Raw genomic sequence first — 20,383 nt, 5'->3', positions numbered from 1 at the left:
CAATGCTACATGATCTAAGATGTAACTAACAAAATACGTCTACGCGAATTCATTAAAAAACAGCTTAGGCAATGCAAAGTGGAATAAATGTGGACGGAACTGACGGAACCAGCTATTGAACCGCGCGGAACCAGTTCATCGACAACAGAGTTGCACAACAGTTCAGCAGCGGCGAAGTAAAAAGTATTTTTTTTAATTAAACTGCTTTAATAATGCTGCGAGCGGGTTGCCAGCTGCTGACGCAGTCCACCCTGCCCACCGGGAAGACGGTCGGAAATAGCTTCACCCTCGAGTTCGTCCGCTGGCGCAGGAAGCCGCGCTGGCTGCCGGTGGCCAAGAGCAAAATGTTCCGCGTGCCCGAACGCAAGAAGCAGTCGGAGGAGGAGCGCACGGAGCTCATGAGGCTCCACAACCAGTACAAGTAGGTGCACCAGCGCCAGCTTCTGTCCCTCTATTCTCTTATCTTCGTCTAACTTGATTTCAACTTGATTTCAGAACGCAACTTCGCTCAGTGCGTCAGTTTCTGAGAGAGGAAGTCGTGCGCCATGAGGAAACCTCCACAGCAGACCACATCGTGCTCACTCCCGAGCAGGAGGAGTCCGTGTTCCAGCAGTGCGTGGAGGCCAATGCCGCCTGGAACGCATCAATAGCCAAGGAGCGAGACCAGCGACTGGCCAAGGAGCGCGAGGAAAAGGTGGCCTATGTCCAGGAGCGACTGGAGGCACGACAGCTGCGCGAGGAGGAGCGCAAGAAGCAGGCCAACCAGCGGGTTCTGTTCGAGATCGAGCGTTCCAAGACCTTCATCACTAGGGAGACCTTGGATGCAGCCATTGAGACTGCGCTGGCCAATCCCGTGGACCACAACTTCGCCATCGATTTGGCCGGGAATCTTTACCAGGGACGAAGCACCTCTCAGCTTTCAGACGCCTCTGGCGAACCCAACCAGCAAGTTTTGAGTAATTAATCAATTGTCTTAGTTTGTTGTTACATTAAAAAGCTTTTTAGCTAAATTTTGTTTATGGGATTCTCCTTATGTATTTTATTCTTCTGCACATTAAACAACATATATAACGCATATTTCGATTTGTGCAAAAGAATAGGAATTAGATAATATAGCTATGATAATGCGACAATCGGGCTTGCTAGGACTAGAATACTGTTGAAATTTAAGGTCCGTCTGGGAAATTATAGTAATCAATCTATTTGAACATCAAATATATAGAAATATTGGATCTTTGCGATAAGTAACAATTAATGTAATTTATATTTCATATCCCGAAGCTGCAAACCCGATTTTCTAGGCTCAATATCGAACCTTTTAATGTTCCGCAGTTCGAGAACTTTGTCGTAACATTGGTAAAACACTTAAAAAGCAAACCTTGTATTACAAATTTCTATATTTAACGTTTATATACGTCATTTAAGATAGGAATAACTTAAGCTTAGGCGCAGCCTATTTACAATATTACATATCTACCATGGGGAAGTGGGTGCTACGTGCTCGGTACTGGATTCGTTCGCTTGGTTGCCGCCTCCTGCTGCTGGAAAAGGTGCACCCAATCTGGAGTGGCCTTGAGTTTGGCCTGAATGGGTCCCAAATTGATCATATTTCCACTGCGTTGCTCGCGGTTAGCGGTCACAGACATGAGCTCCTGCAGGAAACCCGGATCCAGACCCATATCCAAGTCGAAGCGTGTGTCTCCCAGTTGGAGCATAACGCGACCGGACTTGTACCTCAGAATCTTGCCGATCTGTCCTTCCTCCAGCTGTCGTAGTATACTACCCTTGGGTCCGTTTGCGCAATTCGCTGCAGGACTGGCGGGTTCCGATTCACTGGTGGCCTGATGATCTGCTTTAGGTGGTTCCGGATCTTCGGAATCGTCGCCCACACACGGCAACACATCTGGCAGTTGCATGAGAAAGATCTGCGATTCGCTGGAGTCCAGAAAGTTGCCAATGGTGCGCGGATAGCGACCGTACTGCAGTGGTGGTTCCTCCAAGCTGGCTGTCTGAGCAGCCACATGCAGCTGTTGCAAATGCTGGGCCACTGCCAAAGTGTCTAGAAGCGAAATCAAATTAGAATATACTAATTTAAAGGTGTAGGACCTTACCCTTTTGTGTTGAGGTTGCGCTGGCGTCTTCTTGCTTAGCTATCGGTGTCTTTTGGGAGACCCAGAGTCCTGGCGTTTATAAAAAAATAATAGATATAAATTTCTTCTGCATGTGCGTATCAAAACATGGATATAAAGCTTACCCTCCTTCAGCAGGATGGGCTTGAGTGCCATCTCAGTCTTGTTAGCCTCCTCTTCGCTGAGCTCGCCGCCACTGGCCTCCGACTCGCCCAGGAGCTCCTTGATACGCTCGGCCTGGCCCTTGTCATCCTTGCGATCCACGCGTTTCCTGGTCACAGCCACCTCTTCACCGCCCCGTGCATATGCCGTTCCATTTCCGGTTGATCTTCGCACATGAACATCGCCTGCTCCTTCGGAGAAGAGTCCCTGGGTCTGGATGAGCGTGGAGTTGCCACCGCCAGCGGAATTTCCACCTCGACCACGTGTGGCTCCTGTGCCGTTGCCACGTCCACCCCTGCGCCCGCTTCTAGGCTGCGTGGTGTCCTTGGACGTCTTAACATTGCTGTGATACAGATGAGATGATGAAAAGAATGATTCTTCTTGGATAATTCCATTACTCACGCATTTTTGTTGCGCACAGCATTCAAGTTGGGTGCAAAGACCTTTTTGCTGGCTGTCCCAGCGCCACGCCCACCGAGGGTTAAGTCGCGGGCGGGCGTTAGCCTGGTCATTCCGTTTAGCGTCTCCAGTGGGCGTGCCCCGCCCCCAGACGGACCATTATTCGTGGTGGACCCACTGGCTCCACTGATGGACGAAGCTGCTGCTGTGGTGACCGTCATCCGCTTCGCTGGCATAGCGTTCCATTCGCGCCGCCCGTCCCCTGGAAAGTTCGACCGAAGTCGCTGGCCTCTGATTTCCTCGTTAGTTCGTTGGTTTTGCGCTAGAATTCCCGCAGACTTCTTTGATTTTCCTTTGAGGTTAATGGGAAAGCTGTGTCGATACACCACATGCCGATACACCGTTGTCGATAGACTTCAGTGTTGCCAGATGACATTACTTTTGCGCATCATATATCGGATTTTTAAACCGTGATTGTAGCGGGCTTCTATCGGTATTTTGTTTGACAAAACATATAAAGTGACCAGCATTCAAGTATAAAGAGAAATAAGACAAATAGCTTATTGCTGCAGCAAACACCAAAGCAGTTCATTTATATGCAACATTGATTCGAAACATCATCTCTCATTTGGTAGTGCAATCGAAACGAATCACCTTACCAGCACCCATCTGGCAACCCTAGTTGAGCACAACATTTTATAAACAAAGCAAACCGGCAAAATCATCTTCCACCTTCCATGGCCAAAAAGTAACGAAATATTAAGGAAACCGGAGGAACCATGGCCTCCAAGCGCTTTTCTGCCATGAAAGACTTCGCGCGGAGCAAGAAACCGCGGCTGGATGTTAGCGTTACCCGCGGATCAGCGCGTCCCAGTCCACCAAGGAACAACTTCGATGGAATTCTCTGGGACGACGATGACGACGTCATCCTGATGGCCACCCAGCTGGCGGAGGCGGAAATCGAGGCGGAGGAGCGGAAAAAGAAGGGCGGAACAGAGGTGGACATCATCGGTCACAGCGAGGTTACCTTCAGTGAGTTCGCACCCACTTTTCAGGGCTCCACCAGCACACAGCAAATGTTTCCGCCCCCACCGCCGCCGCAAAAGAAGACTACTTCTCTGGACATGGATGCCATTTTCGGGGATGATGACGATTTTGATTTTCTGGCCGTTACCCTCATCGACAGCGAGCCCCAAAAGATGCCGGCGCCGGAGCCCAGCACCAGCAAGATTACTACCTCTAGCATCAGCGTTCAGCAGAAAACCACGACCATGACCATCAATGCTACACAATCCCGCCAGCAGGAACACCAGCTAAAGTTCCTCATGGATAGGATCGAAGCCCTCAAGCGCGACAACGCGCAGATGGAAAAGAATTTGGGAGACAGTAAGGAACGCAATGAGATCAAGTCGGGTGAGGTAAGTAGACACCCTAAAACCGATTTCTAGATCTTGCAAAAACTAACCAAATTATGTCCCTAGGTTTCCTTACTTCGTGATGAGCTAAAGCACTTGCGCCAGCAGCTGCAGGCCAGCAAAATGGAAAAACTCGCTTTGGCCGACGAAACGAATCGAGACTGTAACAAAAAAGTGGCGGAGGCGGCCAAGCAAATTGCGGCCAAGGACATCGAGTTGAAGATCAAAAATGCCGAGTACTCAAAGTTGAAGACACAGCAAAAAGCCCATGAAAGAAGTATGAATTCCAGCATGATCAGTTTTCAGGCTGCTCCGGATCCATTGGAGAAAAGGTCCTCACTTCGCTTGAATAGGCTTAACATACACAGATCTGTGCCCGGACTAAAAACCGATAATGGCAGTGTGTTCGAATGCAGAGAAGATGAGGAACAGACTAAGAAACGGAGAAACCTGTTTGAGCTGGAATTGAAGCAACTGCTGCTTTACTACGCTCAGCTGCAAGCGCAGCCGGAATCTTTGGACAACCTCCTGCCAAGAATACTCAAATCGGTCGGCAAGGTATTCACGGAGTTTGCTGCATATGCTCAAAGCTTGGACTTCCCACACAACTGCATGTTATATCCCTACAATCCCCACAACCTAGAAGAGGAAGTTCATCGCATTTCCCTCTCTCAGCAGAGCAGTTTGTATGCTAACGAAAAGGCTGTGCCGTTGCGTCGCTACATGGCTACTTTGGCATTGATTTGCCGGCAAGAGGAAAGGATTTCTAGGGGTCTGCTGGAGTGGAAAGAAAATGATTTGGGACTGCTAGAGATGGCTGTGGAAGCAATTATAAAACTTGGATTTTCCTATGAGGTCAGCAAATATTTTGGGTTGCTGGAAGCCTTGACTTCCCTCCTAAATAGCCTCCTGCATGGAAATTGCCTTCTTCAACATAATGAGGAGCTACTCTTTGATCTGCTTAAGCAGCTTGTTTTTACTCGTCCCAGTCCATGGGTGTTTGCTGAGCTTAGCTCCTGCCTTTTAACCTGCCTTCGACATCCCCAACTTATGGTTAAAATGTGTGTAAATAGTCCCAAGGACTGCTTCGTGTCGGATCGCGTTCGCTCCGTTTATCGATTTGGCCCCGACTCCTGTTTGCTTCAGGTCTACGCGGGCTTACTCGAGCTATGCTTCTTTAGTGAAACTCCTCTGCGGCAGGACTACTTTCAGTTGATGCTCAAAATCGGAGGAAATCATGTACGCTTTGCTTTCGAGTGCTTCAAGAACCCACCGGACTTCATACTTGAAATGCTGCCGTACTTTGCGGATGATGGCGAAGAGGAGTCCAGCGATGGTACTCTGATGAAAACCGCCACCAGTCTGAGCTGCAGCTCCACAGGAGCCGTGCATGGATCGGCCTCCAACGGCTCGACTTCAGCGTCCGTTTCGAACTTGAATCAAAATGCAAATTCAAGTACAACGCTGCGCGGCAAGGGCTGCGAGTGCTATGTAAAGTTGTGCCTCAGTGCGGTAACCATTGTCTTTCAGGTGATGCACCAATGGATGCTGCACAGCAGGAAAGCAGGTCAGTTTGCGCCTTCATAATATAATCAAAATAATCTCTAAATATTTAAGTTTAAAGCACTCGGATGAATAATAAGAATCATTATTATCACCTATATAGGCACCGAAGAAGTTGGCGAGATTTCCCGCATCGCGGTGCACCTTCTGTCCCTCGTCTTCCATGAGTACTACCTCACCTGCCTGTTCCGCGACTCCGAGGAGACGACCAAACACTACCTCAGCCTCATATGCAACTGGTGGAGCGAGCATGCAGACCTACTTGGCTTTCAGCCAATACATTGTAAGTGAACTATCAACGTTCTATATTTTCCATTACTAACTTCTTGAATATTTTCCCCCTTTTAGTGCGCTTGTTAAACCAACTGGTTAAAGCCCATTTCATGCTTAAACCCCTTCACCTGGAGGCAAAGCCCAATAATCCAGCCAACGACCTATCCGAATGGAAGCGCATTGTCAAGAATGCGGATGCCCAAAAGACTGCGAAGTCGGCTGTGACAGTTGATCCTAGTAAATTACTCGACACCGACTTTTTTGGTGCCCTTAAACGGGAGGAGGACACTTTTGAGTAGTTATAATTTGCTTAGTTATGACATTATAGTAATAGCTTTAAAGTTACTAGTAGATAAGATGTTAATTTATTGTGAAGTTTCAACTGGTTTGTTAACAAATTGGAAAAAGCTCATTGCATAAATGTGGAGTTTTATCTACGCATATCAAAATACAAATTTGTAATTCTCACCAACTGAGCAGCGTTTAAATAAACCGCTAGTAATCGATTTTGATAAAAATAAAGAAATCGATAGCAATAGATGGTTCAACCTATCGTTCCGAAGAAACTGTATAAATCAGCTGATTTTGCTCAATTTAACCAGTTCAGTTCGCGCGGAACTAGTTTGTAAGCGCGATGCTTTTCTTAATTTTAGAAATATTTATTATATTGTAATATTTCAAACCTGTGTATATCGTGCATAAAAGAATGTATTCTGATTAAAACATCTAAACAACTGGAAATTACTGTGGTAAGTGTGATTCAATACAAATGCCTATATCTGTTGATTAATTAAAAATTACAAAGGTTGGTGCAAAAACACAATTAAATTACATTCTCTAATAATATCTCTATCTCTCTCTATATATATATCCTTATAAGTATAAGATATAATTATAAATCGATCATGAAACTGAACATCATGGAAAGTATGTTTTTCCGATCTTGCATATGTATTTAACATTGCTTTGTTGAGAAGGGGTGGGGAAGTAAGGGGTGTCACAGAGGAACATATGTTGATGTACCAATATTTACATACATATGTATATGAACGTATGATGTACGATACATATATGTATGTACATATGTAGTACGATCCCTCGCCAATTTTATTCGAAACAAAGGAGAACGCAATATTCGAGTCCCAGACTATCTGATACCCCTTACTCAACTAGTGGAAGGAGAAAATTTAACTTTGACAGTTTTTGGCCGTTTTTTGTGGGCGCTAGAATGGGCGTGGCAAAAATATTTTTGGCAACTCGAGAGAAATTTACAAGACTAACAAAAAGAAGCTTATGAGAAAAAAAATGTTTTAAGCACTTGTTTATCTTAAATCATTTTTTGTTCCTTTACCGTTATTTTCTTTACATCATCCTTACTTCAGAATAACATCTAAGTACTTAAGTAGTCACTATATTTTCAACGAATTAATTTGTAGAACACAAATTCAGTGAGCTTGGAATGTGATCTTGAAAACTTTTCCGTGAGATAATCTTTATCAACGATATCATAACTTTTCTAGTAGCATATCTTGAATATGTTCCATGTAGTTGAACAAAGTCCAAAACAAGTCGGCTTATGAAGCAATTCATCCCCGTGTGCAAAATTTGTTTTGACTATCTTAACCGAGTGGCCCTAAGGGCTCCACTTAACTAATTTTTGTAAATTATAATTTTATGTCGAACCACATAAAATTCCACTTTATTTGGGGTGTTTTTATCAAATTAATATTATTTCATTCCGCAAAGCAATGTTCTCTGAATCTATACATAGAAAAGTTTCTATATCACGGGATATATCATATTTTTATTATATTACATTTTCAGAAAATAATATTTTTTTATTCATTTTATATCCAAAACGGTATCTTTTCTCTTTAAAAACGCTCAAATTGCGTCTTGAATTGAAAAACTCAAGCATTTTTACAGGTTAAAACCTAATTTCATATAATATATTACATGTGACTATTAAATATGTAAGTGAATGAAACCATTTCATCAATGTTGAAATGTACAAGAGGTGAGAAAACTGAAGTGAAGACTAAATTGTTTTCTGTGCTGATCGTGCATGCAGTGATAAAGACAAAGTTATATGATATGCAATGTAATTAAGAGGGAACCCCAAGATAATGTGTGCACCGTTTGTGAGTTCAGTCGGTTCGCGAGGTTTCCTCAGAAAAGTCGTATAACTATGGAGCGGGAAAACTACAGTGCGGAATATTTCGAGAAAGCTTTGGCCAAAGCTTACGGTTGTGAAATGCTTCGCGTGGAGAACTTTCACATCAAGGCGGTGAGCCAAGAGGGCGAGAACTTTTGCAGCGTCATCTACCGGGTGGCATTGGACTTTCGCCGGTGTCCCGGCGGCGCTCTAGAATCAGGGAAATACATTCTCAAGGATCTGCTGCCCGCCGCCGCTGCGCTGGGCACAAACGAGAAGGATATGTTCGAGCTACTTCTGCCAGCCATGTCAGCCATTCTCGAAGGAGCGCCAACGGAGATTGGCGAGCACAAGCTGAGCGCAGAGTAAGTTCAACAGTTTTCCCAAAAAACTGTGGGTGTTGAAAAGCCGATTAAAGTGTACTCACTCTTATTATTGAAGCTGTTTGTTAATCGAGATATCTGCTGGAAAAGAGCTCTACATCCTGGAGGATCTGGGCGGCCTGGGATACGGATCCATTGACCGCCGTCAAGGCTTAAGCCTGGAAGAAGCTAAGATTTGCGTAAGGAAACTGGCTCAGTTTCACGGTGCCTCCATGGTTTTGAATCAGAACCAACCTGAATTGGTGCAAAGGCTTGCACCTTCTCAGTATGCCAATGGATTGAATGATCGCTTAGCCCAGGCTATTATGTTGGGGGGAGTCGAATATGCCGCAGAAGTGTTTGCCGATGAACTGCCAGAAATATCAAGGAAAATGAAGGCTCAAGTGCCAGTCGCATATACGCAAAGGATCCGAGATGTTGTTGATCCAAAGCAGTCATCGTTTAATGCAGTTATCCATGGCGACCCCTGGATAAATAACATAATGTTTGATTCAGTCAATAAGAAGGCAACACTTGTGAGTACAAATAATCGATAATAAACATCCAACATATTTTAAACTTTATTGTTCCACTTTTAGGTGGACTTCCAGAACTGCTTCTGGGGCAGTCCGGCCATTGACCTGTATTTTCTTTTTTACACCAGCCTAAAGCCTGAATTACTGCAAAACAATCAAGATGAGCTCCTGAAGCACTATTTTGACAACCTTCTGGAAACATTGCGGCATTGCGGCTTTAAGGACACACTGCCCACTTTTGGCCAATTAAAGGATGAGATGCAACGGTGTTTGTTTTATGGTTATTACACCGTAGTTTGTGAACTGCCCATATGTTGTGCTTCCCCAGAAGCAAGTGTTGATTTCGGGATTCACACCATTGTAGACTCGGAAGCTATGTTAAAAAAGCGCCACCAATTATTCGCCAGCGAACGAGTGCGTCAGACCATAAAGGCCACTCTGCCTATGCTGGATCGGGAGGGTATATTAGAAACCCCCTAAAGAAGCTCCTTTTTATACCTTGTTATTTTATTACAGTGTTTGGTCTTGTCAGTATTTCCTATGGAAAGCGGTTTTTTTAATTAGTTTTTCGAATTTTTTTAAACATCACTTAAAAAAAGCAAATAGCATTCTTACAAACACTTTAAGCTAAACATTTTGATGTCTTGCCTTATTATTGTAATTATTATCTTTACATCTTCTTTACTTGCTAGTCGTTAAGAAGTCACTATATTTTCCACGAATAAATTTGTAGAACACAAAATTTGTTTTGACAACCTTAACAGATTGGACCCCAAGGGCTTCACTTAACTAATTTTTGTAATTTATAATTTTATCAAGTGGTTCAGTCGAACCACATATAATTCCGCTTTGTTTGGGCTGTGCTCACCAAAACAAACGTTTTATTATTTAATTCCACAACGCAATGTTCTCTAGATCTACACTCGGATAAGTTTCTTCATGGGATAAATAATAATTTTATGAAATTATATTTACAAAAAAATTATTTTTCTTCCAAAATTGCCTATTTATTCAAAGAACGAAATCTACGGCTTTATTTTATTATATCGGTATCTTTTCTCTTTATAAAGAGCTCAAATCAGGTTTTGAATTGCAAAACCTAAGCATATTTACATTATATTTACATTATTATTATAACCAAATTTTATATTAAATATTACATGTGACTATTAAATAAGTGAATGAATCCATTTCATCAATGATGAAATGTACATGGTGTGAGAAATCTGAAGTGAAGACTAAATTGTTTTCTGTGCGATCATGTGTGCAGTGATAACCACAAAGCCTCCTGATATGCTAGTTGTAATTCAGAGGGAACCCCGAGATAATTTCGCAACTAGTGCACCATACGTGAGTTCAGTCGGTTGGCGAGGTTTCCTCAGAAAAGTCGTATAGCTATGGAGCGGGAAAACTACAGTGCGGAATATTTCGAGAAAGCTTTGGCCAAAGCTTACGGTTGTGAAATGCTTCGCGTGGAGAACTTTCACATCAAGGCGGTGAGCCAAGAGGGCGAGAACTTTTGCAGCGTCATCTACCGGGTGGCATTGGACTTTCGCCGGTGTCACGGCGGCGCTCTAGAATCAGGGAAATACATTCTCAAGGATCTGCTGCCCGCCGCCGCTGCGCTGGGCACAAACGAGAAGGATATGTTCGAGCTACTTCTGCCAGCCATGTCAGCCATTCTCGAAGGAGCGCCAACGGAGATTGGCGAGCACAAGCTGAGCGCAGAGTAAGTTCAACAGTTTTCCCAAAAGAATCTGAAGAAATTCTCCTTCTTTGGTAACTTTGGTGTGGAAAAGCCAAGTAACGCTTATACTTTTGATTAAAGCTGCTTGCTGGTCGAGATATCTCCTGAAAAAGAGCTCTACATCCTGGAGGATCTGGGCGCCCTGGGATACAGATCCTTTGATCGGCGTCAAGGCTTAAACCTGGAGGAGGCCAAGATTTGCGTAAGGAAGCTGGCTCAGTTCCACGGTGCCTCCATAGTTTTGAATCAGAACCAACCGGAATTGGTGCAAAGGCTTGACCCTTCTCATTATGCCAATGGATTTACTGATCGCTTCGCCCAGGCTCTTGTATTGGATGGCGTCGAATATGCCGCAGGATCTTTTGCCGATGAACTGCCAGAGATATCAAGAAAAATTAAGGCTCAAGTGCCAGTCGCATATACGCAAAGGATGCGAGATGTCGTTGATCCAAAGCAGTCATCGTTAAATGCAGTTATCCATGGCGATCCCTGGTTAAATAACATAATGTTTGATTCAGTTAACAAGACAGCAACACTTGTGAGTACAAATAAACCAAAATAGGCTTCCAAAACATTTTTAACTTTATTTTTCCCTTTTTAGGTGGACTTCCAGAACTGCTTCTGGGGCAGTCCGGCCATTGACTTGTATTTTCTTTTTTACACCAGCCTAATGCCTGAGTTACTGCAAAACAGTCAAGATGAGCTCCTGAAGCACTATTTTGACAACCTTCTGGAAACATTGCGACATTGCGGCTACAAAGACACACTGCCCACTTTTGGCCAATTAAAGGATGAGATGCAACGGTGTTTGTTTTATGGTTATTACACCGTAGTTTGTGAACTGCCCATATGTTGTGCTTCTCTTGAGGCAAGTGTCGACTTCGGGGTTCACACCTTCTTAGATTCGGAAGCTATGTTAAAAAAGCGCCACCAATTATTTGACAGCGAACGAGTGCGTCAGACCATAAAGGCCACTCTGCCTATGTTGGATGAGGAGGGTATACTAGAAACCCCCTAAAAAAGATCCTTTTTATTTCTTGAAGTTGTTTCCTGTAATAATAATTTGTCTTGTCAGTATTTGCTATGATAAGCGGTTCCTTGAATTAGTTCTTGACCTTTTTAAAAACCACAGTGAAAATAAGTATTAATATTAAACTAAGCAAATTCATGTCTTGCTTTATTCAATCAAAAAGTGAATATGTTGTTTTTAAACGATGTTTGATTAAAATTTTTATTTCTTCATTACCATATCTATATTATTGATTCATGGGGGTAGCCCCATCCCACTCTATTTACAACCAACTTTTTGCATGAGGGAAGAAACACAACTCGAGTGTTGCTCTTTATAAATACATTTGTTGTCTGCCAAAGTTTCTGGCCAAGATTTACGAGTGTGAGTGTGTGATGCATGTGCCTCGGCTGGCTGCACTAAGAGCGATAAAGTTCTCACCTCCATTCCGATCCACCTCCTTGCAGCTAAATATGCAAATCGCCTGCAGTTATTCTTAGAAAGTTGTCAGCTGCCAAGTGTAAGCCAACTCGGCTCCAACTGAAGCCAAGCGAAGCGCATCGGGGAGCATATAGAACCAAAATCAAGGAGGAATATCGTGAAGGAGCGTGGTGTCCAAAGTGCATTTGACGCCGATGTAACTTCGAACACTCATGTGCTTCTTTCGAGTGTTTATAAAGCGATTTATTGCTATTGTTCAAAAGCAGTCAACTTAAGCTATTATAAGCTAGACTTTGAAAAGGGAAACCTTTGCAGGAATTTATTTATCGTGGCAAACAGAGTATTCTTTGTGTTTACATAAGCACATACCTTAGTAAATTATATTTTAAAATATAATAGCCTAGCAATAGATTTCCTTAAAAAGGGTTAGCATAATTTTTTTATCTATAACGCAATGCATAAGCCTTTGAATTACATAAATCGTTTCAACTGTCGGTCAATTACCACTTCTCCCCAGCTTTTACCACTTTCGAATCCCCATGGGTAAAATGTAAAGCTTAATTAACATGGAAAACAAACACGAAGGCCCAAAAGCAAACAGAAATCTGTCTAAGGCTGCCAACCAGTCGAAAGAAACTCATAAATCAATTTTGAAATGCATTAGAGACAGGTAACTTGCCGCCGTATTTCCCCATTCCCCATTCCTCATTCCCCAATTTGGTCAAGGAAATGGCTTCGAGCAAGTGACTGCAGTATTCCAGCAACTCGAAGGGGTCAACTTTCTGGAGCTGGTCAGTGGCCTAAAGTTGCAGCAGAGTCAACCCCCAAGAACGAAGTCCCAGCCCCCTTCGTCACCTATCAATTAATGTGTGTGTTTCTCCAGTGTCATGGTAGAAGTTGCTTCCTTTGCTTTCATCTGGGGTTGCATTTACTTAACGCCTCGCCTCAGCACTTAACTTCCGTTTCCTGTTACCATGGACAGGGGAAAGGGGCTTTGATTCAGAGTCTGCGACTTTCGGGCAAGGCATTTGCAACTAATTGAAAGTGCAATGCGATGCTGCAGAATGCAATTAATGCCTCGAGGCCCTGGGAGGCCAATACTCCCCACCACGCACGTCTGCAGACGAGAAGTTGCATTCGAAACCGAAATGCACCCAAAAAACGATGTGCAAATTAAGATTCTATGGGGGATGCTCAAAAATAACACAGCAAGTTCGAGGATGTGAGTGAGGTATTGATTTTAGGACGAGTCTTGTAACTATAAACCCATTTGATTCATTACAATCTGAATAATAACTAGAACCTTAGCAAACCCTATCTAGAAATACAATAGGATTGTCCCAAAACTTTAATGTGCTTTAATCTTTGCATCCTCGACACCCTCACCACTTTCCTTTTAATGTTGTGCCTGAATAACTCAAGAAACTTTTATCAATTAGCTGCCAACTACCCGGCGTATGGCTCTTGCTTGCGAAATTGTGGGGCAAAACAATTAAAAGCAATAAATTTGCACAGGCAACCATAAATCACAGTCCGATCATAATCTCAGCCCAAGCAAATAGAGAGAAAAAGCCGAAAACGAAACTCGGAATTCCGCCCGATTTTTCTCCTCCTTTTCCCAAAAGTTCCAATCCAAGGAAGTCCACCGCAATCCGGGAAAATGGTCGCTTCGCTTCGTTTATTAATTGTACAACTGTCTCCAATCATAATTAATGAACTTTGGCACATCCTCCGCCGCAAACTCCACATATCCCTTATTTCGAGGGGAGTGGAAAGGCGAAAACCGAAAACCAACACTGAAATATAAACACAAATGTTTTCCTTGGCACACCATAAATCTTTCATTTGGCAAATCTCTGTGGGCCTTTCCGTTCACAATTTGAGTTGCTCCCCAAACATTTTGTTTCTTTTTTACTTAGCTTAATGGTTGGCAGTATCAATTAGACACATTAAAGGATCTACTGGATTTCTGTTCTTATTCTTCAGGAAATATTTTGTATAAGCTTAAACTAGCAAATGATTATATAAAATTATCTGAATACTGCAGCTTTGAGAAGTAGAAGAAGAAGTAGAAGATTATATAATATTGTTATGTTTTTTTTTATTATTATAAAGTTTATTATTTGGGTTGTATACTTTTTCTTATATACAATACTTTATTACAATTTCAAGAAATATATTTCTTGCTCCCCATAATTGCAAAGCCTCCCACAACTTCATATTGAGACTCAATGACTTGGTAACTTCAGCCCGGGAGAGCGTAAAATTACCTATGCAAATCCCTTATAATTATCAGCCGAAATCTTAGGAGGACCACATCCCCTATTTGCGACCAAAAAAGCTAAAGCAATCATTTAAATGGCGATCATTTTTCATTTAGCTTGGGCTTTTTCTCAGCGCCACTCATCAGTGGCTCATTTATCAACGATGTCTGCGAGTTTGCGATTAGTCAGTTAGTCATTTCGAAGCCAAATTTAAATAATTTCAAAGTGATGACAAAAGCTTTTCCAGCTATGCGAGTAATTATATGCGCACATGGCATCCAAAGAAAGGTTTGTATATGGAAACTCCAAGGATTAACACTTTCACGGCAACGGTTTAAAGATAAATGAAAGCATCATTAGTCATTGGCCAACCCCACAAACGCCGTAATCACATGTGTCCTCCACAATTTTTCACATTCCATGCCAGAAGGGGTGGGACTATATGTGATTAAATCCCTCAGATACCCAAGTATTCATATGTAAATTCTTTGTGGCAGCGTGTGACAGGTCCTGTTTCTAGTCCTGCAACTAAGTACTTTCAGTCTTTTTGGTCCATTGTGTGTGGCAAATTATTTATTGGCCATCATTACTTTGATTACATGAGGCTTTTCGTCATTTTGTAGAAACACTTTTGAAATGGAATATCTGTTTGGAATTGACAATTCCGCCGGGCTTCGCATGTGTATAATTTTAAACTTTTAGTGAATGCTTCATATTTGATTACTAAGTAATTATACTTTTTTATCGAAAAGTGATTCAGTCAACTTTTTACCTTTTACGTTACTCGTAGAGTAAAAGGGTATACTAGATTCCTTGAAAAGTATGTAACGGACAGAAGGAAGTGGTTCCGACCCTATAAAATATATTCATTCTCCATTAATGATCAATAGTCTAGTCTATCGGAGCGTGTCGATCCATTTGTCTATAAATTTCTAAACTTATATGTTAGATGTATCCTATTTTGTCCTGGCAAAATAAGAATTTTATTATTATTATAATCATTGCCACTATTTACTAATTTTGAACTGGATATAACCAAAAAAGCTTAACTAACTTAAATAAATGTATAACCGTTTCATCATACAAATTTTCCTGATATAAAATGACTGTGAATAGCTTTTGCAATTTGACAAATCTCTTTTTTTTTTTGCGTAAAAGGAAAGAAATCCTGCGCTATTTTAGATAAAATTCTAATGACATTTTCTGAAAAGCGGTCGATGTCAGCTAACTTTTATGGCTTCAGCACAGCCATGGGCCAAAAACTAATTACCTCGAGCGGAGACTTTACATGGGAGCTGAGACAACTTTTATGGGCGGTGTGGTTTCGGCACTTTCAATAACATTTTTAATGTCATTTTGCATAGGATTTGAATACGGCAATCGATAAAATGGTCTCTTTCCAAACGGGTAAGGTTTTATGACACTTTCGGTCTGAGCTAGTTCAGGCGGAAAATTTGTTGACCCATAAAAGTGCAGCGTCGTCTCTTAAAATGGGTAACAAAAATTATTCATAGTGCAGTTGCCCTTATCCCTCAACCTCGATTCACTACGTCATGTCTTGGTAATATAATAAAAGTAGTGTGGATTAAAGTTCCAGAAAATATATAATACAAGAAAGTTACTGCGTGAACAAGAACATGCATTTCTTTAAGCGAAACTCAGGAAAGATACTATTTCAAACTTAATCTACTTATGTATAAGCATATTTAAAGAAATGACTAGGCCAGTTTCATATGAATACTGCTAATTATTTTATCTGATTTATTCAATGTTTAGTATTCTTTCTAATTTAGTATATTACTCTATTTACAGCCCACTTTTGAATTTTGAATTGCCTATATCAACATGCGACCCAAGGATCACCCTGATCTGCACTTCGACGTGATTCCCAAGCTGTACGATGCCCATTGCAAGGTGTTTCTCACGACCTTGTGCAATGTGGATGAGCAGCTCAAGCTGTTGCCCCGCCGATTCTGTCGGATGTACACCACTCGGCCACTGGCCAACCAGCTGCTTCAGTATCTGCAAGCCCGTAAAGCGAACGTTGTGGAGCAGGACTTCCATGTGGTGGAAGAGGGTCAGCCCTTTGCACTGCTGCTTAAGGACGGGAAACGTCTGGAGGGCATGCTATGCTCTGGAAGTCATCTGGGGCACAGCCTCATTTTGCTTATCCGGCGGATGCAGGATAGCAGGCTGCTGTACTGCTACTCGGCCATGAGACTGGATAATCTTGGTCGTCTACTGTGCAACTCCGTCTTTAACTCTTGGATCGTCCAGGGAATCGAGCAGCTATATCTGAATCTCTCCTCCGTAAATTTGCCGTTTGAGCACATAGATTTCGATGAGATGGCACATTTCATAGAGGAGCACAGAGCAAGGAATGGCCAGAGCGTGGTGCATCTGAAAGTGCCAAAATTTGGCTTCGAGGAACTCTTCTGGAGATTGGCACACACGACTCTCCGCGGGCATATTCATCTAGGCGAACACATGGCAAAGAACTACGAGTGCCTTAGCACCGATCTGGATCGTTTTCGCGACGAAAGTTATGTACCAAAGATGTTCGTCAGCTGTTGCCCGACGGATTTTAATCCCTATCAAAAGGTGGTTTCCCTGGATATAAAAGAACTGAAGTGGACGCCGACTCCGACCAGGATGCATCTTCGTCAGCTATGCAGCCTCCTGCGACCTCAACACATCCAGGGGATTGTCCAGTTTCATACTGTTGGCATTGTGCCGCCCATTCCGACATTCCTAAAGGTCTTCAAGGCAAACCATTCACCTAAGAGTGATGCAGTTTTACCAAGGATTACGGGTGAATTCCAAGCAGGACAGGCGAAACAAGGACCCTATCGCGCTTTTCGGTCGAGAAGGGCCTTTGAATTTGTGAACGATGGCGACGAAAGCAGTAGTTCGGGTTAGATTCAAGTATCTCCCTATTTGAATAAGTAATCATGTATATTTCTAAAGCGCATATCTACATCATCGTTTGTTACTAAGAAATATGAAAAGTACGAACATTTCTCAGGGAATTTATTTTGCTCTAGCTCGGCTCAGTGCCCCAGCTCCTAAAAATTTAATTTATCCAAACGCTTGAAAATTAATATATAAAAATAAGTTGTATGAAGGAGTTCGTCTTTTATTAATTTGTTTGATCAGTCAATGTCTCTTCGTCCGACCAGGAAACGGCAAGTCGCTCGAAATCATCACTGCATATTTCTTCCCTTACTTGAAAGGTTTTAAGATCATCAACCGCATCCTGGGATTCCTTGGAGGTTTCAGAATCGAGTGGGAGCTCCATTTCCTCCGGCTGCTTTTCGATTCGGCTTTTAGTTTCCTCGTCGCACTCATTTAAGGATTTCGTGTCTAATGCATCCTTGGTTTCGGAAGTGTTTACTTTGCTAATTTGATGTTGCTTATTACATTTAGAAAGTCTTCGAAATTTGGAAAAACGTTGTTTCATCTCACACAATTTGGGAATTGTAAATAGCAGAAACAGCCCTGATAGTTGAATGATTTTTTTAATTTTTGTTTTTATTTGTTAAAGATAGACTTACCCAATTGGCAAACAATAAAATAGTTAATCCTCTTTCCAAGCATGACAATTAAGAGGAGTACACCGAACAACTTGAATGATTCCCAAAAGCTCTTTAGTATTAATACATCCCGTAGATTATTTATGAACCCAACAGTTTTGGTTAAAAACAGGACACATTGTTCGTTAGATAGCTCCACGGAGAACATTAAGTCTGTGTCAAGATAATTCAGATAGCTATGTTTCTGCATGTCGGTTCTTTTAATCAGACGAAGGCACCGAACGAAAAAACGGTACCCCATCGATATGACCATGATAGTCAAAGCCCATACGCTCACCACAAATAGAGCAGACTCAGAAAAAAGATCATAAGTTAAGGCCTGCAGGATTACGAACACAAGCATCGACTTTTTCCAGTTGCGCCACAGGATCAGCTTAGTTATTCCCTCGCATATGAAGTTGAATTTATTTTCGCCTATTTCCATATCGGATGCAGAAACTGGAACAGGGCTCGGATCTGTGGCCATATTATAATAGATATTTTAAGACTTTTAGTACTGAGAAAATATGGAAAGTAAAAAACTTGGATACGACTGAAACGACAGTAAAGTATTGAAATACTAGATTGGATTTAGTCTTTATACCCGTTACTCGTAGAGAACTAGATCCATTAAAAGGCATCTATTAGGTAGAAGGAAAGTATAAAATATATTTATTCTTGATCAGAATTACTAGCCGAGTCTATATAGGATGCCGTGTCCGTTTGTCTGTCCGTCCGTATGAAAGTTTAGAATTTTGCATGCAGATTCTAGGGACGCAAGCTGCCAAAAACTATATTATATCTTAACTGTAAGATTCATATGGAAATCTGATAGTCGAGGAACTTCTATATTTAGTATGTTATATAATACGAGATGTATTTCAAGAACCAATCCAAGACTTTTAACCTGTTAACCCTTTTAAGCACCTGTTACCAATTTCCGTCATCGGTTTTAAAATGACATTTTATGTCTACTAAATTCGTATGTTTTTCGCTTGAGTTTCTAAAAGGGGTTATTGCAGATACACAATTTAATTCAACAAGTTCAGCTTCATATTTTATTACTCATACCATAGGCAGATCATGTTTTTGAAAATTACCGATTACTGTGGTCGCACAGTTAAGTCAAACAGAACGCTTTTCAAGATCTCTTTGTCACAGCTTTGTTCGCGTTTGATCCGAACCGTCAACAAGGTCTTTTATTCCAATTCCCGGAGCAATCTGGGCAAATAATTTTGGCACGAGGTGTGACCAACGCCCATTGAGGGTGTGGTTAATGGCACTCAGCCTTCTGTCTCCCAAGTCAATCGCTTGCCGATTGATTTGTCAAAGGCATTACGCTAATATTTTGGGCAAATACTGGAAAAAGTCGCTGGGCCACTGGCGTCAAAATGACATCGAGTGGTTTAACTTTCCACCCTCAAGTTTCCGGAAAAAATGAGTTTAGGGAGGGTAGAGAAGAATGTTAAAATCGGAGTAATTGAAATGATTTGTTCAAGTATCTAAAGGTTTTGAGGGCTCGGCTTAGGGTTTAAGGAACGACTTACGTTTTTTAATAAACGTTTTTAGAACGATGTAAATTATATTTTAAATTTTATTTTAAAACAGGTAAGTATGAATATAAGCATTTAACTTTTACTCCTGCCAAAAAACAAGACTTTTAGATATTACCCCTAATCCTGTTTAACAGTCCAATTTTTATACCCGCTACTCGTTGAGTTAACGGGTATACTAGACTCGTTGTAAAGTATGTAAGAGTCAAAAAGTAGCCTTTCCGATTACATAAAGTATATATATTCTTGATCAGGATCAATAGCCGAGTCGATCTGTCCGTATGAACGTCGAGATCTCAGGAACTATAATAGTTGCCAATGATTTGATATTTGTGCATTTTTGTATTAGTCTTGTAAATTTCTAATCTAATCTAACTTGAAGAAAAACTTTGCCACGCCCACTCTAACGCCCTTATCCCGGATACGACGGGAAATGTGGCGGGATTGATCTGGGGCCAATTTCCGCAGCTGAAGTCGTAGAAGTTGTCGCTTGCATCCGCGTCCTGCAGCATATAGCTGCTCATCTCGGCGGACTTGGATACACGCATCAGTCGCCGGACGTAGACGCTCCTGGATGCGCAGGTCAGTGGCAGGCTGACCTGTTAGCAGGTGACCTCGACCACTTCCCACCAGCTGGAGCAACAGCAACCAACGTTCTCCATAGCGAACACTCCGAGAGCGACTGAACCCTCTCGGACCCACTCTCTGCGACTAGAATTGAGATTAAACTGCACTGAGAGATATCTGAATTCACCCGCTGGCCCGATTTGTACTTGTAACCATGTATCTTTGCCTATTTTATT

General features: G+C 42.1%; 7 protein-coding genes across 8 annotated transcripts; 5 read left to right on the top strand and 2 right to left on the bottom strand.

Annotated features, from left to right (window-relative positions):
- The first annotated feature begins 129 nt into the window (after positions 1–129).
- LOC120448462 (probable 28S ribosomal protein S26, mitochondrial) lies at positions 130–1,024 on the top strand. The gene is made up of 2 exons (XM_039630481.1): positions 130–421; positions 496–1,024. The coding sequence occupies exons 1-2, from the start codon at positions 213–215 to the stop codon at positions 962–964; spliced, it is 678 nt and encodes a 225-aa protein (XP_039486415.1). The 5' UTR covers positions 130–212; the 3' UTR covers positions 965–1,024.
- A 355-nt stretch (positions 1,025–1,379) lies between these two features.
- On the bottom strand, positions 1,380–3,112 carry LOC120448460 (DNA-directed RNA polymerase III subunit RPC4). The gene is made up of 4 exons (XM_039630477.2): positions 2,694–3,112; positions 2,255–2,634; positions 2,112–2,180; positions 1,380–2,059 (listed from the first exon to the last, which is right to left on the bottom strand). Exons 1-4 carry the CDS (start codon positions 2,924–2,926, stop codon positions 1,494–1,496), a joined length of 1,248 nt encoding a protein of 415 aa, XP_039486411.1. The 5' UTR covers positions 2,927–3,112; the 3' UTR covers positions 1,380–1,493.
- Positions 3,113–3,385: 273 nt separating this feature from the next.
- Positions 3,386–6,407, top strand: LOC120449370 (ATR-interacting protein mus304). Its single transcript, XM_039631801.2, has 5 exons — positions 3,386–3,428; positions 3,460–4,108; positions 4,172–5,672; positions 5,772–5,951; positions 6,017–6,407. The coding sequence occupies exons 2-5, from the start codon at positions 3,470–3,472 to the stop codon at positions 6,238–6,240; spliced, it is 2,544 nt and encodes an 847-aa protein (XP_039487735.1). The 5' UTR covers positions 3,386–3,428; positions 3,460–3,469; the 3' UTR covers positions 6,241–6,407.
- Positions 6,408–6,551: 144 nt separating this feature from the next.
- On the top strand, positions 6,552–17,569 carry LOC120449137. Its single transcript, XM_039631451.2, has 2 exons — positions 6,552–6,690; positions 16,268–17,569. The coding sequence occupies exon 2, from the start codon at positions 16,301–16,303 to the stop codon at positions 17,372–17,374; it is 1,074 nt and encodes a 357-aa protein (XP_039487385.1). The 5' UTR covers positions 6,552–6,690; positions 16,268–16,300; the 3' UTR covers positions 17,375–17,569.
- Positions 6,556–9,735, top strand: LOC120449135. 2 transcript variants are annotated; one of them, XM_044006070.1, is made up of 5 exons: positions 6,556–6,690; positions 7,857–8,461; positions 8,538–8,994; positions 9,058–9,454; positions 9,511–9,735. In XM_044006070.1, the coding sequence occupies exons 2-5, from the start codon at positions 8,031–8,033 to the stop codon at positions 9,552–9,554; spliced, it is 1,329 nt and encodes a 442-aa protein (XP_043862005.1). In that variant the 5' UTR covers positions 6,556–6,690; positions 7,857–8,030; the 3' UTR covers positions 9,555–9,735. The 2 variants fall into 2 exon arrangements, with proteins under 2 accessions (XP_043862005.1, XP_039487383.2); XM_039631449.2 differs by having other exon boundaries at positions 9,058–9,735.
- LOC120449136 lies at positions 10,222–11,885 on the top strand. Its single transcript, XM_039631450.2, has 3 exons — positions 10,222–10,723; positions 10,823–11,279; positions 11,343–11,885. The coding sequence occupies exons 1-3, from the start codon at positions 10,392–10,394 to the stop codon at positions 11,757–11,759; spliced, it is 1,206 nt and encodes a 401-aa protein (XP_039487384.2). The 5' UTR covers positions 10,222–10,391; the 3' UTR covers positions 11,760–11,885.
- On the bottom strand, positions 17,485–18,602 carry LOC120449138. The gene is made up of 2 exons (XM_039631452.1): positions 18,010–18,602; positions 17,485–17,953 (listed from the first exon to the last, which is right to left on the bottom strand). The coding sequence occupies exons 1-2, from the start codon at positions 18,512–18,514 to the stop codon at positions 17,595–17,597; spliced, it is 864 nt and encodes a 287-aa protein (XP_039487386.1). The 5' UTR covers positions 18,515–18,602; the 3' UTR covers positions 17,485–17,594.
- Positions 18,603–20,383: the final 1,781 nt, after the last annotated feature.

Source organism: Drosophila santomea, chromosome 3L, assembly GCF_016746245.2.
Source record: "Drosophila santomea strain STO CAGO 1482 chromosome 3L, Prin_Dsan_1.1, whole genome shotgun sequence".
NCBI lineage: Eukaryota > Metazoa > Arthropoda > Insecta > Diptera > Drosophilidae > Drosophila > Drosophila santomea.
Note: the sequence above shows the minus strand (reverse complement) of the source record. Positions and strands in the feature narration are given on the sequence as shown.